This window comes from Condylura cristata, unplaced genomic scaffold (assembly GCF_000260355.1).
Source record: "Condylura cristata isolate star-nosed mole 26May11 unplaced genomic scaffold, ConCri1.0 scaffold00019, whole genome shotgun sequence".
Classification (NCBI taxonomy): domain Eukaryota; kingdom Metazoa; phylum Chordata; class Mammalia; order Eulipotyphla; family Talpidae; genus Condylura; species Condylura cristata.
The window spans coordinates 23,468,679-23,486,266 of NW_004567120.1; the positions used below are offsets into that span (position 1 = coordinate 23,468,679).

The window sequence follows — 17,588 nt, forward strand, 5'->3', positions numbered from 1 at the left end:
AGGATTTGGACAAGAAAGCAACACAGTGTAGTTGAAAAGGAGGTGCAAGGACAGATCATGTAGCAATTGTAGCCTTCAAGTGATGTGCTAGAACTCACTCCTGCTGACTAGGCAGCTGTTACTGCAGGAGATTCAGGAGCTAGTTGACCTCCCAGTTGGTAGCTTGAAACCAACCTTGGCAAGAGTATTTATACCACTAAAATCGGTAAATGCTACCACTCAGCTTTTTCTCCCCCACAGAACCAGTTGTTAAATACTTAGCACTCACAGCATTGCTGCTATCCTCTATGGGGAACACATTTTATTCTCTTATACAAATCCATTAAAATCTTTTAAGAAGGTAAGTTTTAAGATCTGATTTCTTTTTAAATCACTGTGGCCACTGACTAGAGAATGTACAGTCGGAGGGGCAGGCAAGGAGCCTCAAGCTTCCGTGTCCTCAGGAGATATTCTGGAGACTTCCGTGGTTCACGAGCAGTGATGGTGGCTTGGCAGCGAAGGTGGAAATTTAGAAGATTGTTAAGGTTCTGAGATTGAATGTAGATGGTCCTTAACCCACAAAGTTAATTGTAAGTGACCTATGATATAAGTAGCTCCTATAACTTGGTTAATGTCTTGTTTTTATTCTGGAAGGTGACGCCCAATTGCAAAATGATTACTTACCTTCATGCATGATTCGGGACTTTTTTAGTTTTCCCAGAAACCAGCAGAGGAAAAACTAGTAACAATAGTGCCTAGCAGGATGAGAAGGTTCATTTCCTGTGTGGACCTAGTCTGCTCTTTCCAGCATGCCCTGTTTTAGCAGCGGGGGAACTTAAGTCTTGTGATCAAGCTGGTGCTTTCTAAGGGCAAAGGAGGCTTACCGTCTGTCTGCCAAGTTGCCTGTAAGTGGGATAAGAAGGAGAGCAGGCCAGGGTGGGACAAGGCTGAGGGAATTCTTGAAAGTAAGATGTTCACCAAACAACCCTGGCTGTCTGGCTGCTGTCACTGTGGCTGAAAGACTCCACTCATCCATTGCATGTTCTGTTTCTCATACACTGACCTGTGATTGGTTGTTCCAGTACCTCAAAGGGAAGGTCTAACCCCAGAGTTCACCACTCGCCTTCATGCTTAACCGTGGACTGTATATTTTGAAACACAGAAATTGCTAGGTGGATTTGATCCAGCTTCAAGCTGGAGTAATGAAAGATGCAACACTTGCTCATATGAAATAAACTCATGAATCTGACCTCTAAGTTAAAACTGTAATGGTCTAGGGCATGGTAAAACCAGTTATTGATCTAGACAGTATGATTATTTAATGTAGACAGTATGATTTACCAAAAGAAGCTGCTTTAGGGCCTGCTGGGCTAAACTAGTAACAATAGTGCCTAGCAGGATGAGAAGCATTATTGAGTAATTACTGTGTTGCTGGAGTGCTTCCTTATCTCCTTTCATTTTCACAGCAACTCTTAAGAGCTAAGTATTGTCTCCCTTTTAGAAATGAAGAAACTGAAACCCAGAGAAGTTAAGGAACTTGCTTAAGATCACACAGCAAAGGGTGAAAGACACTGCACTTCACTTTTGAAGGATTCAAATCCAGGGCTGTGTGATGACAAAGCTCATGCACACGACCTTGTGGAGTGCTACCGAGGCTTTCACAAACCACTCAGCTATGCAGACAAGTCAGGCCCGAAAAGTGTCTCACTATGTTGTCCTTCATTAACCTACTTTTAGTCATACACAATAAAATGGACTTTCCTTCCAAAAGTTCACAATTAAAGCTTCACCAGTTCTTACTAACCACCCCTGCCACACGCACGTGCACCCACACACTTGTTGGAATCTGTGACATTGAGTGTCCTTCTAGTGCGGAATCACATAAAAGCTGAAGTCTCGCCTGAGCAAGGTGACCTGCTGTCACTACTGCGACTGTGCAGTCCCTGGCCACAGGGTGGATTGTCCGGCAAAGGACAGTGTGGTGGATGACACATATGGAACAAGTTGCCCTTTTTAGTTTTGTGAGCTAGAGTCCAAGATCAGAGAGTCATAGCGAGAGGCAGGATCCCAGAGTACAGGCTGCAGCAGATTGGGGAAGGGGGGCACACCCAGCTCTGGTCCCACGGCCCTCAGCCTGTCTCAGCATTTGTCACTCTTCCTCTCGAGGCCTTGGGTTTATCTGTAAAAGGAAGTAATTGTTCTGGTCTGTCTTCAAGTCCCTTTCAGATTTGAATGTGTGGTTTGGAGATTTTGAGTTATCGGGGCTTGGAATGATGTAGATCTAGGAATCAGAAAGAAAACAAAGAGCCAGTCTTCCTAGTATTTTTTCATACATCCCCACACTTTCATGGAGGTGAGAAGAACTGAGCAAAGCACGGTCCCAGCATCAGGGGTCTAGGCCGTTGGGGGAAAAGGACATGAAACAACTAACTTCACACAGAATGAAATGTGTTACTTACTAGCTGACAAGGTTTTGGTTAAATCACTTCACCTGCCTCTGGGCCTCAGTTTCCTCAGTGGTGCATAAGCAGCCAATAAATAGTGGTTATTGATTAGTTGTAGCACTAATAATATTACGGACTTCATGTGTGACATTTTCTACTATGCCATCTCTTAGTAAAGTAGAGCTAGTTACACAGCATTGTAAGTAAAATAATAGGAACTTTGATGTTTGATAAAATGATTATACATTATATCATTTGGGTCTTGTTCCATCATTTTTATAATTTATGCATAAGATTTTGCCAAAGACCAATCTACTCTTCTCCTAACTTTGTGTATTCCTTCAGCAGACCATTCACTGAGCACCAGCCATGTGCCAGCTGCTGCTTATGGCACAAGAGACACAGAAATGAACAAGGTCCAGCCCTTACTGAGTGCACAGTCCCCTGGGAAAAGCAGACATGTGAATCAGACATGGTTCCAATCCAGTGTGAGAGAGACCTACTGAGAGAGCTGCCTGTTCTCACTGTCTCCACTATTTCTCTGCCCATGCTCTTGAATCCATTCCAATTACTCTTCCCCTCACCACTCAATAAACACTTCTCTCATTAAGGTACCTGCGACCTCCCTGCTGCTGACCCTAGTGGCTAGTGCTTAGTCGTCATCCTTCTGGGCCCTCAGCAGCTTGCCCCACCTGCCTCCTCAGCACATGGCCTTCATGTCACTCCCTGGATGTCACAGCCTTCCGGTTTTCCTTCTAAACACCGGCCCTCCTTCCCAGTCTTCTTTGCCTGTCCTTCCCATCTCTGATCTCTAAATGTTGGCATCTCCCCAGGCTCATGCCCGAAGTGGTTTCATCAAGACTTCTAGCTTTAAATGCTGCCCGTGCCCGTCCATCCCGATTTGGTCTCCAGCCTGCCCACTCCCCTGGCTTCCAGCTTGTGTAGCCAACTCCCATCTCTACTTAGATGTTTAATAGGTATCACACATTTGAAATTCTGAGGTCCCCTCCACCCCAAAACCAACCTGCTTCTCCCTCAGTTTGCCCCCCTTAGTTAATGGCACTTCCATCTACCCAGTTGCTCAGACCAGGGGCTGTGGTTCATCCTTGACTCCTGCATCCTGCGATCACATGCTCATCCATCACCAGCTGATGCTGTTGACACCATCTTCGGAACACATCCAGAGCCGACTGCTGCTCCAGCCCACTGCTAGTGTCTCAGTCTGTGCTGCTGTCCTCTCTTGCCTAAATTACTGTACTCATTTAACCAATCCCCATCCTTCTGTGCTTTCTCTCACCTTTGAATCTTTCTTAATGCAGCAGCCAGTATGATCCTGTTAAAATACAAATTAGTCACCCTCCAGCAACTTCCCAGCTCATGAACTAAGAGCACAGTGGCCTACCAGCCTGTGTCACCATTTGCTCTTTTGATGTCATCTCCTGTTACTCTCCCCTTTGTCCATTCCATTCTCGCCATGTTGGCCTCCTTCTTGCCTCTCTAACAGCTGTTCGTGTTCCTGCCCCACGGCCTTTGCAGTTGGCTGTATAAGTTGCTGCCTCAATTCCTGCAGGTCTTTACTCAAAGGTCATCTTGGCGAGTCTTCCCTGACCACCCTGATGAAAAAACACTCAGTTGATACCCACTGCTTTACTGTCCATGCTAGCAGATATTCCCTCTATCTTTCCTTGCTTCCAAGAGTAGGGAAGAGATAGAACAAGCCAGAATCAGTAAGTGGAGTACAGTCACGTATCATTAACATTTTGGACAATGACAGACCCTGTAGATGACGGTGGTCCCAGTAAGCTATACCATGTAACCCAGGTGTGTCATGGGCTATACCATCCAGGTTTGTGTCATTACTCTGTGACATTCGCACGACAACCAAATCACCTAATGGTGCATTTCTCAGAACACATTGCTGTCATTCACTGATGTGTGACTGTAAGGGAGACGATGCCACATTACGATGAGTAGATCAGGAAGTACATGCCCATTTCCACAAGTGCAAAAGAAAAAGGAGAGATGTTACAGCCACACAATAGAAACACACTCAACGTTAAAAAAAGAAACAACATAAGTGATTGTCAAAGACATCACGTTGAGTGAAAGAAGCCAGTGTCAAAAGAAAGAGCCCTCCTGGAAAGAACTGTCTGCACTCACTGTCTCCAGTCTTTCTCTTCCCATCTCATTTAGGTGACATTCTAGAAAGGCAAAAGTAGAGGCAAAGAACATACTTGTGATTGCCTGGAGTAGGGGAGGCCTTAATTGGAATTGGGGGGCATGTGAGAATTCACAGGACTTATGTCTCAATTCTGTATCCTGATTGTGTTGGTGGCCACACAAATCTATACCCGTGTTCAAATGCCTAAAACTCTAAAACCAAAATAAGGTCATTTGATTATGTTCGTTTGGAAATGAGAGCTTGGGTTGTATCTAAAGGGCAAAGTTAATATCGAAGGAAGGAGTTGTTTTTAAGGTAGGAGGGATTTGAGTTTATTCATTTGCTAAGGGGGAAAGTCAGATCTCCTGGGAAAGGTGCCCAAGAAAGAGTTCAAAGGTGTGACATCCCGGGAACTGGTAGGAAAGAAGGATATTTATACAAAGAAGCAGAGAGCCCTGTCTGATCTATTTTCCCTGTGAACTAGAAAGTGAGGTTACCTGCCTAGAGTAGAGGAAAATGGTGTGGAGTACAAGGTGTTGAGTGTGTGGTGAGGCTCGGAAGAGCCATCGTGAGAAATGGAAATGGGTGCTTTGAAGGCTTCTTCATACTGTGAGGGTCCAGAATTACAGACCACCCGCCTGGCCCATCTGGATTCTCCTTCAGAGACTTAGAGCAGAGATGACGTTTGGGGGAGGGTGGAAGCTGACTGAAGGACAGGAGCCAATGATTTTCAGAATAGAAGCAGAAAAAAAGTTGCGAGGACAGTGAGGCTGGTGGGCTTGGTGGCCAGCCGGGTAAAGGAGGGCTCAGGGACTACAGGGATTCATGATCCACATGGTCATGAGTAATCTGAATAGGTGACGGGTGTGGGTGGATGAGTACACTGTGGACAAGCACTTCTAAAGTGCAGAATTTCAGAACCATGCACCTTCTAGTAAGATCTAATAACTAGGGAAGGGGTTCTGTTGCAATCTAGAACACATTCAACACAATAGTGATGGCAATGCTGGCTCATTTTCATTGGTCCTTATTACATGCGTGACGCTGTGAAGTGCCCTCCTCATCTATTTCCCTGCATCCCCATATAGCAGGAACTATTCCCACTTTCTGTATTTTTAAGATTTATTTATGCATCCAAGAACTGGGATACAGACCAGAGGTGCAGGTGGTGAAAGGATTCACTAGAGACAGTGCGGGGAGAAGAATGCACAGACTGACTGAAACTCACTGCTGAGAGGAGCAGCGGGTGGGTGAGGAGAGGTCTGCTGCGCCATGTGGGTCAGCTCCCTGGGCGGGGATCAAACTTGTGCTGCAGTGGCTTCATAGTGCTACAGTTGCTTCATAGTACTGCACTCTAACCCATTGTATCACCTAGGGAGGGTCCTATTCCCATTTTCTAAAGAAGGAAACTGAGGCTCAAATAGCTTAGGGAGGTTGCCAGGGGTCACACAGCCAGTAAGTGGAGCAGCAGACCCAGATCCCTACCTGTGTGACACCAGAGTACGTGCTCTTCTCCTTGCCCCACTGTACAGCCGCCTGCTGTGGAAAATCTTGGCTCCATTGCAACAGTGCTATGCTCGCCCCTATTAGATGTATCAGCAACAAAAGGAATTGTGTGCATAGCTAAAGGTAAATTTGACGCCATGTAGATGACTAGAAGTGAGGGACTAGTTCCCCAACATTGGGAAATAGTATCAATTTTGTATGTAGATGGGATATTTCATCTGATCACAAGTTTTACTAAAGGACAAAATTGTTACTTTGCAAGGTGGAGCATTTGGGGTGACCAGGATAGTTCTGGGAATGGTAATGCAGACTGCGTGGGGGGATGCTAAGGAGTCGGGGGCCAACTCCTGTACCTATAAAGACAAGGTACAGAAAGCAGGGGCTGGGTTGTCTCTGTCAATGCTGAAGTTACCTAAGATGGTGCAAGTTTGGCAGTCCTCAATGAACATGAAAGCGTGGCCAGAATGTCAGTAATGGGGGCAACTATGAGGAGTGGGCCAGCGACCCGAGCCCCAGCCAACAGCTTCTGGCTTGAAAGAGGAGTAGGTACACACAAACAGCAAGAGGTGAAAGAATGAGATGCTGTCGCTCTGCTCCCCACCCTGGGACATCCGTGAGGCAGGAAATGAGCAGCCCTCACTTGAGAGTGTCACAGGGACCAGTTAAGACAAGAACCAAGGAGGGCACTTTTCAAATGTTAACGGCATGTGAGTACTTCTCCTGGCCAGAGGGCCTAGGCTGGGAAGCAGTGGTGTGAGGTTGTCTGTCTCCTTCCAAGCCAAATCAACCACCGATACATGAACAAGACATCCTAACTTCATTGTGTGTGAAGCTCATGGAACAAGATGAGCCCTCAGTGGCCATTTTTGCCATCATCTTGGCCTGGAGCATTGCCTCTAAGGCCAGACTTAAGTCCTTAGCTGTGCTGACTAGCATATTTATTTCCTGGTGACTAAATCACCTCACGCCATCTTCTTTTCCCTGCCAGGCCCAGAGTGCCTGTCTTCCGCACTGTGGAGGAGTAGATGTCCACTTTTCAGGAGTAGTGGACTGTTTCCGGCAGGTAGTGAAGACGCAAGGGGTGCTGGGACTATGGAATGGATTGGCAGCCAACTTGCTGAAGGTGAGTGGAGATGTCAGCCTCTACTGCTTCATTGCCTCTTCCAGTTCTACCCTTTTGCTTTGCCTCTGCTACCACAGTTCACGTGGAAGCATCTCCAAGGCCCGCAAATGCCCCTGGCACTGGTGATAGCCCAAGGCCTGCAAATACAGACTAGCTGGCAGCTCCAGGGAGAGGGGCCCTGTACACTGTTGAGACCTCTGATACCCAGGCTCTGTGGGGCATGCCCTTCAGTCACTCGGCCATTCTCCCATGCACCTTCATCTTGCCATCTTCCCCATCCCCAAATGTGTTTTTTACCAGGCCCACCTTCTTTATCTCACTTTACCCTGATGCAAGTTGATCATAGATGTGTTGACATTTTTTATTTTGAAGATTTTAATATTCTTTTTAAACAGATAGTTCCATACTTTGGAGTTATGTTCGGCACCTTTGAGTTCTGCAAGAGGATCTGTCTGTACCGAAATGGTTACATCGTGTCTCCTCTGAGCTATCAATTGACCCCTGGAGTGGATCAGAGTTTGAAGCCCCAGGAATTGCGAGAATTAAAGAAGTTCTTAAAAACCAGCACGCTGAAATCTAAAAAACCAACTCTTTAAAGTGGGGTGGAGCTAGAAGTGTGCTGACCGCTGGCGTGTTGCAATCCCATTTCCCTAGAGTCTCTTTGTGCCCACATGGAGTGTCGAGAGGGCACTTCCAGTCTTCTGCTCTTGGAACTGAAAAGATTCAGTCACTCAACCTCTGAGCTCCCAGCTGATGTCCCTGTAAGCACCTGCCACAGGAAGGCTTCCCCTGTGGGCCTGCAGGCGTTCCACCGGGCTTTAGAACAACGCCTACCAGTAATGAGATGTGCCCTCACATAGCACCAAAGAAGGCACTGCCTGCAGTTGAGCAGATACCATGTCCTGAGTTCAGCCACAGGGTCACGACCTGCTCAACTCCATGTTGGCCTAGTTTTACTCTGTGTGTCCTGAGTTCCAATACCTTCATTCTGGAACTCATATTCTTCGCTGACCTCTGAGAACACACACACCCCATATAGAATATGCCTTATCAGAAATTGGGCATGCTTACCACTAAATAGCCATCCCTGTGGAAGTGGAACTGACCTTTATTTAAATTGGAAGCATCCCAGGCTTAGAATATTGTGTTTCAGGAAGACAGACTTCATCACAAATGCTTACTTGTGTCCCCCAAAACCTTCCAGTTGGTCATGTACAGAGCAGGTGGCCCAAATTCTCTGTCTTTTAACTTGCTCTGCAAGCCTATCCTGAGAATAAATTATTTAGTCAACTTAACTTATATGCACAAGATGTCCCAGTTGCCTAGCAAGGATCAAGTAGAACATTTGACACAGCACCAAAAAAAAAAAAAAAAACAACCGAACAAAAACGCTTTAGGCTAATCATCTCCATTCAATTTTATTTTTATATTTTGGGATTGTTCCACCTTCGGGGTTCCATCTCAAGTTTACTGAGTGTGCCTTTCAAGTTGTGCCTACCTATGCATTAGAAAAAAGTATTTCTTATATTTAGTTGTTAATTTATTCATGCACACAACAGAGGCTTTCAGTATGTTGAAAGTATTTTTCCTTATTAAATATATTTTCAAAGAAAAATGATGGGTTGGTCATTTATTGCTAATCTTAACTTATAAAATTGTGGTTAAATGCACACTGACCAAAGTCTTCAAGCCCTCAGAACCTTGTCTCACTGAAATCTGCTGAAATAGCTTGTTTTACCAACTGCTGTGGCAGACTGTGTTTTGTGGGGAATAGCAGTGAACACCAACACAGGGAAATCTCATCTGTAGCCCATTCTGCTGGGGGTTGGAGGATGGCGGCTTCTTTTCATAGAGTAAATAGTTCATGTTTCTTACTCTTTGTTTTCCCTGAGGTGAACAACTTTTTGAAAATTTCTAAAAGCTGCAAAAAAGAAAAAAAAAACTTATTTTTACTAAATTACAAATCCTAACCTCAGGTCACTTACATCACCTTATATCTTTTGTGCTCTCTGCAAGTTCTGCAAGTGTTGTGAGAGCTTAGCTAAGCTCTTGCTATGGCCACACAGGAATGTCTTCTGAGCCACAGTATTGATTTTTTTTTTTTATTAAGTAGGGAGGAAGATATACCTCATTTTTCTAATGGCAGAATAACTCTTAAAAATCTCTACTCTGTTCCTTCCAGCTATTTTCATCTTCTCAGGGGTACAAAAGAACTGTGCTTTCTAGCTGGCAGTGTGCACCAAACTAAGTAGGAGGAAGAAGCATAATACAGTATTGGCCTGGGAGTAATTTATTAGTAAATTAATCTATGTGCTAGTTAATTACAGATTGTAGTGTTAGAAGGAGAATAAGCAGGGTCCTTTGCTAGAGAATTAAGTGGGGGTGAGGGAAGTACTTTAACTCAGGGGACCACGGAGGGCCACTTTGAAGCGACATTTGAGGTGAGTCCTCAAGGGTGAAAATGAGCCAACCATGCACAGAACTGTGGAGAACGTATTCCCAGCAGAGGGGACAGAAGTACAGAGGTGCTGCAGGTAGTGGGGGGCACCTGGTGAGCAGCTGAGGGGTGAGTCCATGATGAGGCTGGATGGAGGACAGCCTGTGTTGGCCACTTGGGCCATGAGAAGCTAGACTTTATTCTAAAGGCGGTCAGGAGTCGTTGAAGGGCTTTATGCAAATAGCACAGAATCTGATTTTCTTTTCTTTTTAAAAAATATTTTAAAAATGTATGCACACAGGAGCTGGGATGTAAGCCAGCAGTGCGGGGGTGAGAGGATTCAACAGAGACAGGGTCAGGAGCAGAGCAGGCAGACTGACAAAGTACACTGCTGAGAGGAGCAGCGGCCAAGACAGGAGAGTTCTGCTGCGCCATGTGTGTCAGCTCCCTGCCCGGGGATGGAACTCGTGCTGCAGTGGCTGCGGAGAGCTTGATAGCACTGAGACTAACCCCTGTTGCCATCTGGGAGGCCCTGATTTTCATTTTTAAATATTCTGGTTGCTGTGGAGGTAATGGATTGGAGGGAAGAAAGCCTATAATGGGAAGAGCTATCCAGAAACTTATGGAAATCGAAGCCATGGTGTCATATGATGGCTTGGACTAGAATGGTGGTAAAGACGAAGAGGAATGAGTGGCTTCAAGATGTACTTTGGAGCTGAGATGTAGGGAATCAGAGGTGCCATGTAGGGTTTTCGCTTTTGACTTGATTAACAAAATAGATAGCACGTGCTGCTTAAGAGGACTACTGGGAAGACTGAAGGCAGAGTTCTGGTGCAAAAGAAATTAAAAGTTCTTTTGAGGACCTTCCCTGGGGGCACAAAGGGTTAAAGCACTGCTCTGAAAAGCTCTCCACAGCCCCTTCAGTGTGAGTTCAGTGCCAGGCCAGGGCTGTGACCCACACGGCGCAGCAGACCTTTCCTGACTTGCCTGCTGCTCTCCTCAGCAGTACATTTCAGTGGACCTGCCTGTTATGCTCCCCACTCTGTCTCTAGCATTCCTCTTACCCCAACCCTGCACCTCAGGCCTACACCTCAGTTCTTGTGTGTATAAATAAATCTTCCCCAAAATAGTAATAATTATGTCAGGAAAATAAACCTAAGCCAGGACTTAGGGGTAATTCTGGCATTCAGGGGAGAATGGTGGCTGGAGGTAGAAATTTGGGTGTCATCAGCAGTCGGGTGGTGGTTAAAGCCATAAGACCACCAAAGGAGTGGATGCGAAGAAATTCCTGGGGCAGGAAGATGAAACAAAAAAATGACATTAAAGAGATGGTGGCTAAAGAAAGGTCTCAAGATGTGGAGGAACTGCAATTTTTATACCCTGCTCTTGGGGATCACTTTGGGAAACAGTCCGGAATCCCTCAAGTGGTTCAACATGGAGTCACTATTGATATATGACCCAGAAATTCCACTCCTAGGTCTGTATCCCACAAAAGTGGAAACATATCCATACAGACCCTGATACGTGAATGTTTATAGCAATATTATTCATAATAGCCAAAAAGTGGAAATGACCCAAAGTCCATCAACTGATGAATGGATAAACAAAATACCCATCTAATGGAGTACTACTCAGCAACTGAAAAGAAAGAAATTGACTATTGATACACACACAAGAAAACATGGAGCTATAGATCTGGATTTCAAGTGAGAGGAAACCAGGCCTCCTCAAAAGTGTACCTGTGATATGATTACATTTACATGAAATTCTAGGAAACGCAAACTCATCTCTAGTGACAGAAAGAGGATCGGAAGTTGCCTAAGGTGAGAAGGAGGGAGTACAATGGGGCTTGGTGTAATTGACCGTAGTGATGTGTGTGTTCACTCTCAACTTTTTTTATTTTTTTTTTTCACTCAATTTTGGTGGCAGTTTCATAGGTGGGCACATATGTAAAAACTTAACCAAACTGTGTACTTTGAATATGTACAATATGATGATTAACTGGAAAAGCATTTTGTTTGTTTTGGTTTAACTTATTCAGTATTAAAATCCATGAAAAGCTTTCTAAGCCTGTCCAGAGTGGCCAGTAATAAAATACTTGGAGGGGAGGGAGGGAGGGAAGCTTCAGATACTGAGCTGAGGAGTTACGGTCTGACCCACTAAACAAAGGGGAGTCACTGGTTTCTTGGACTACATAGGTAAAGTGATGAAAATTGAATGTGAGCAAGATCACTCCAGCAGCTGTAATGAGAGACTAGAGACAGGACGTAGGCCGGCAAGCTTGTGTGTTTTCTCTGCAATTATACTGCAAACACAAGTGTGGTGTTACGGTCCTCTGTGTCGCATAGGCAAGCCAGGTTTGAAAACTGAGCAGGCTTTTTCGGGATACTGCCTAGACACTCAAATCCTGCTTCTATGTTCTATATTCTCTGATATGGTTGTCAAATTACAGGTAGCATCCTTATTTGGACAGGGGACTGCTTTGCCACCGTACATAAGTAGGGCTGGAGGAAATTGTTCTTTACAACTTAGAAATGACCAACATAATTTAGTATTTTTGTTAATATTAACAAAATACCACATGCATGAAATGCTTACTCCCTACAGTTCTACAAGGTATAATGTTAGTATCCTTCTCACTTTACACCTGAAGACATTGAAGTCTGGAGCTTAAGCAACTCACTCAAGGCTTGACAGCAGGCGCAGAGCCCGGGGATCTGGCCCCAGAGGCCTCTACTTGCCCACTGGGCTAAGTGACTGCTCTCTTCCTATTTTTTTAAAGAGTTATTTATTTATGCATATAAGAACTGGGGTACAGGCCAGAGATGTGGAGAGTGAGAGGGCTCACCAGAGACAGAATGAGCAAAGAGAATAGGCAGATATGCTGAAGTCCACCGCTGAGGGGACCAGTGGGCAGGTCAGGCGAAGTCTGTCACACCATGTGGGTCACCCGCCTGGCCAGGGATTGAACTCATACTGCAGTGGCTGCAGACAGCCTCAGAGTGCTGTGCTTTATTTAACCTGTTGCACCATCCGGTAGGGCCCTCTCTTCCTATTTTGCCACAGATGCACAAACCCCAACGTATAGGTGCAAACATATAGATCCGCAGACCCTTAGAACTGGAAGAGAGTAAAACTCTTCCAGCCATTCTCTACCGTGTCCCTCCAGCTCTTATTCTGCTTCCATTCAACGTTTCCAGAGACAGGAAGTTCCCCATATCATAAAGCAACCGATTTCATCTTAAGTGGTTCATACTTTAGGAAGTTGTTTTTTGTGTAGCTGAAGTCTACCTTCCTGACACTTCTGCCTACCAGGTGGTGCCGATTCCATTCACTCGCCTCATCCCCTTCTATCTACAGTCCTTCAGTCACACAGGCAGTTATGCTACCCGCCCTCTCCCAGTTTTTCTCAGTAAGTATCTCTCATTCGTTCAGCTGCCTCATGTGACAAGTTGTACAGACTTTACTTTCCTGACAGCCTTTGCGCATGTTCCAGTTTGTGTGCATCCTCCTCACCATGGCAGCCAGAAGGGAGCACACGCTGTGTGGACCAGCTAACAAAGACCTAAGTGGAACGGAGAGTTCCTCTGATCTGTGCATGCCATCCTCCTTAGTTCAACTGAAGAATCAGAATTTTTGGCTTTGCTAGCTCATAGCCCCGGATCCAGAGACCCTCGGATCACGCATGGCTCCTATTAAGCTCCAGTTCCTCATGCTTGATGTCTTTCACTCCACAGAGCATTAGAGCCCTTTACTGTGGTCCTTCCCATTTTATGTGCCCAGGATTTACTGTGGACTTTAGCCCTCCGACTTGGTTCCTAGAGGTGCATGACACTCTTCGGTCTTTGACCTTGGAAGCCTGGCCCTCCTGTCACCTATATGTGTGCTGCAAAAATCCAAATGGTACAAGTCTGAATATTACAGCTGGAACTCCTGATGCGCTTGAGCTATCTTACTCTTTGGTGTTTGGCCGAGGATCATGTTTATCTGTTCTCTGATCCTCTTAAAGCCTAACACACACATGTTAGTTAACTTATCTGACCATGCTCAGCATTGTTTTGCTTAGCAGATCCAGAAGCTATGACCACTTTCTCAAGTTTCTTGTTACTTTCACTTTGCTAACCAAAAAGGATATTTTTTACCATCAGGATTAAGCCCAGTTGTGAGACTTAACCCTCTGCTTCTTCAACTCATGAGAACTGTAATGATGCGCAAGAATGTATGCAAAGTGTTGCTACAAGAATAATAAAACTTCCAGCAGGTATTCAGATGGTTTGTCCCTGATTACCATTTCTTGCCTCTGTGAGGTTTGATGAAGTACTGTTCAGAGCTTTTGTCTACTTAGGCGATCTTTTTTATCCATCTACAATCACAATCATTTTCATTTTCACCCTCCAGCCAAACAATGACTACTTTCACCTTCTTGACATACTATACTCCACTATCCTTCTATATGGTCTCTCTCTGAACCAGAGGCCAGTCAGAAGTCCTGTTCAACCGAATTTGAATGACATCTATATAGTTGCTTGTATTGACATTTTACATTAATTTTATTGGAGTGTTGGGGTTTCTTGAGAATTACTAGGCACTGCTTTAGCTTTAGTTCCTCTTTCTTAATTATGTTTGTATTCTACATTAACTTCCAGAAACACAATAGCTACTGTTATAGGGCAACAAATCTGTTATAGGGCACCTCAATTCAGAGAGGCACCCCTGAAGCCCCAAAACCTGCCTGCTCTAAGTGGGTTCTGCCATCCGCCGCAACAAGACAAAACATATAAAGCTTTAATGAAAAGTGACTTTAATACAGTGAATATACAATATGAAACACAAAGAATGTAACTTCTAAATCAAACACCTGAAGTTACCCATCCCCTCGTGGGCAAAAGTCAACCCAAAAGGGATTGGCCCAAAGCAAGGCCTGAAAGCCTGCCACAAGACTAAAGCACCTTCTGGCCGGGACCCATGGAAAAGGGTCAGAAATGGCCAGACAAATCTGAGAGGAAAAGAGCAAAAGCAAAATCAATATAAACACGGCCATAGTCACCTCCCTACAGGTATCTCACCCACATCTGCCTTAACCAGTCCAGTGTCAGGAAACAAGCCCGGTTTCTTCATCACATGTTTGCTGCTCCATGTGGCTTCCTTAGGTCTCCTTCTCCATCTGCCTTCCTGCCTTCTTCTCTCTCCTTTTTCTCTGCTCAGTTCCACCCTCCTTCTGGGTGGGGCAGGGAATCTGGAACTTCCCTTCTCCTAGGAACCACCCAGTTACACTACTAGCACACTGTCCCCACTGTGGCTCACTGGTGGAATTCATTTTTGATGAATTGACCAGCTATGTATCATTACCAACACTGTCATCATTATCATTAATATTAGTCCCTGCCTTTAGGGTATCTTGCTCCTGGAATTTTTATTATTATTATTATTATTTTACATTTACTCATTTTCCAAAATTATGAAAAAGGTCCATCTATCCTTCACTGGGCTTTTCCAAATGTTAACATGTTACGTAACTACCGTAATTAAGAATAGTACTAGTCAAGTGCTACTAATCTACAGTTACTCAAATTTCACCATGAGTAACGCCAATGTCCTTTTCCTGCTCAAGGATCCAATCCAGGATTACATATTGCTTTAAGCTGTCATGCTCCTTAGTCTCCTTTTTTCAGTGACATTTCTCTTTCATGACTTTGACACTTTTGAGAACATCTGACCCCCTGAAGTACATACACGATCATAAGCAAATAGGAGAAGCCCCAGTTGACGGTGGACTTAGCAAAATACCAAGTCATCGCAAGAAGTTGTTTTTCAGTGACCAGTCTTATAGTTCATCCTCAATAAAACTCACTTTGGCACTCAGATACTGAGAGCGGACAGATTCTACACAAGTGGTCGATCATTCTTTTTTTTTTTTAAGTAGTATTTTTTTAAGATTTATTTATTCAAACAGAGCTGGGGTACAAGCCAGAGGTGCAGGGGCAGTGAGAGGATTCACCAGAGACAGAGTGGGGAACAGAACAGGCAGATCTACGAAGTACACTGCTGAGGGGAGCAGTGGACAGGTCAGGAGAGGTCTGCTGCGCCATGTGGGTCACCTCCCGGGCAGGATATCGAACTCAGACTGAAGCGCTTGTGGCCAGGTACAGTGATGCTCCTAATCTGATGTGCCACCAGGGAGGGACTGATCATTCTTTTTACAGAGAGAGAAAAAATATGATTGAACGGTGCATATGAAAATGCTTGAACACAGTAAAAGAACTTTGGAGGAGGACCATGCTCTGACCTTGCTCTGACGAAGCAGCGTGTGTGCTAGGGCAGAGCAGGGAAGGGTGCGACAACGGTAGGGGTGTGAAGATGCGGTATCACAGAGTAATAAACATTTGAATAAATGTCAAGAATTCAAACTAGAACGTTTTAAAATCTTTTAAAGGGCTTTACAAACCCCCTCCGTCTAAATAAACTAGCCTCTTGCTTTAGATGTTATTTCTCTGGCCAGCAGGGGCAGAAAGGTAGCAATCACTTTCAGAGAATATACTTATCAGTCTCAGAGGCTGTATGCAAGATTGTTTCTGTACCTCCCTGCCTCTCTGTTGCCTCTCTTGCTAAGCAGGTCAAAGATTTCCCAAAGATAAACAAAGCTAGTTTCAAATCGTGGTGTGTGGCATGTTCTCCGCACTTCCTAGTTCTCCGGGTTTGCCAGGGTTCTTGGAAAGACCAACAAATTGCACAGTATCTGTAGAGGTGACACCTGACAATCCTGGAGGGATCGAGCACTGAGTCCTGTAGCAGGCACATCTTCCTGGAGAAGGTGGGAGGTGGCAGGAAAGGAAAGGGAGGGAGATGTCTTCAGCATTGCTGGGACCTCGGGTTCAGCAACAGTTGCAGTTTTCAACTCTTATCTGTATTTTTATAAACATTGTTGGGATTACTTAGACAGGATTTGCGATTACAGTATCACTTCCTGTTCTGAACAGGAGGGAGTGAACTCACAGTAAAGCGTAGGTTGTGAAGGACATTGGTGTTAAATTCCTACCCAGTGTAGGAATTAAGGGACTCAGTACTTATCTATTGACACAGTGGCTGTCAATCTAATTCTACTGACTCTAAACATTTCTGGAGTTCGGGAAATCTACTGAATCCAAGAGTACTTTACCTAGGGTCCAGGGAGCGAAAGGCCAACCTAGTCTGCCCAACCTCTTCGCCACCCTGGACAACCTCTACATTTGGTTTCTGACTAAAATAACTGTCCACTTCCAGCCCAGTCCTCTGAACTCTCCACTGCCAAACCCTGGCAAGCTCTTCGTGAAGCTGTATTTGCAAGCCGAGGTCCAGAGCATGCTGACAGTGCCCAGCTCTGCTGTCGCCCCACTTTTCTCCAGCTTCATTGGTGAAGCTCCAGGGCAGAACTAGGGTGAGGAAAGTGAGGCACTTGCCTTGGTGCCAAATTTACGGGGGCATCAGAAAACTCAGAGATGAAGATAAATGATTTTGAGTGCTCTGTTCTAAAAGAAAAGTAATGCAAACGTCCGTGTTGAGCAAATCTTCAAAACTTTAAAAGTGATCCCATCCTGCACTTGCACGACCCAGCCTCACCCCAATTCCAGTTCTGGGGCTCCAATTACACTTGGCTTACAAAAATAGGCAAGCGGTCAATGGATGGAGGTTTGTCTATACAGATTTTTAAAATAACAGTATTAAATGCTCTTTATGTTGAGCACCGAGTGGGGGGGGGGCAGGGGACACAAGCCCTTAAATCCTGCGCCTCACCCTCCTCCCGGCCCTGCTCCAGAGATTTCGGGGACCTCCTCCGCCTTCCCACTCCCAGCGCCCAGTGTCCGGTGTCGGGGCCCTGAGTATTCCCCGGGGCCGCCTCTTCCTCTGGGCAGGTCAGGCGCTGCGGCCCAGCCAGGCGGCGCGGAGGGCGGCCCGTGGTCC

At 45.3% G+C, this 17,588-nt stretch overlaps 1 protein-coding gene across 2 annotated transcripts in view; it reads left to right on the top strand.

Annotated features, from left to right (window-relative positions):
- Window positions 1–8,588, top strand: part of SLC25A43 (solute carrier family 25, member 43) — a 35,641-nt gene extending 27,053 nt beyond the window's left edge. The window contains exons 4-5 of one of the 2 annotated variants that reach the window (XM_004685740.2): window positions 7,079–7,213; window positions 7,609–8,588. In XM_004685740.2, the coding sequence (XP_004685797.1) occupies window positions 7,079–7,213; window positions 7,609–7,809 (336 nt within the window). In that variant the 3' untranslated portion in view covers window positions 7,810–8,588. The remainder of the gene's footprint in view (window positions 1–7,078; window positions 7,214–7,608) is intronic. The other variant, XM_012727043.1, reaches the window with a different exon arrangement.
- The last annotated feature ends 9,000 nt before the right edge of the window (window positions 8,589–17,588 follow it).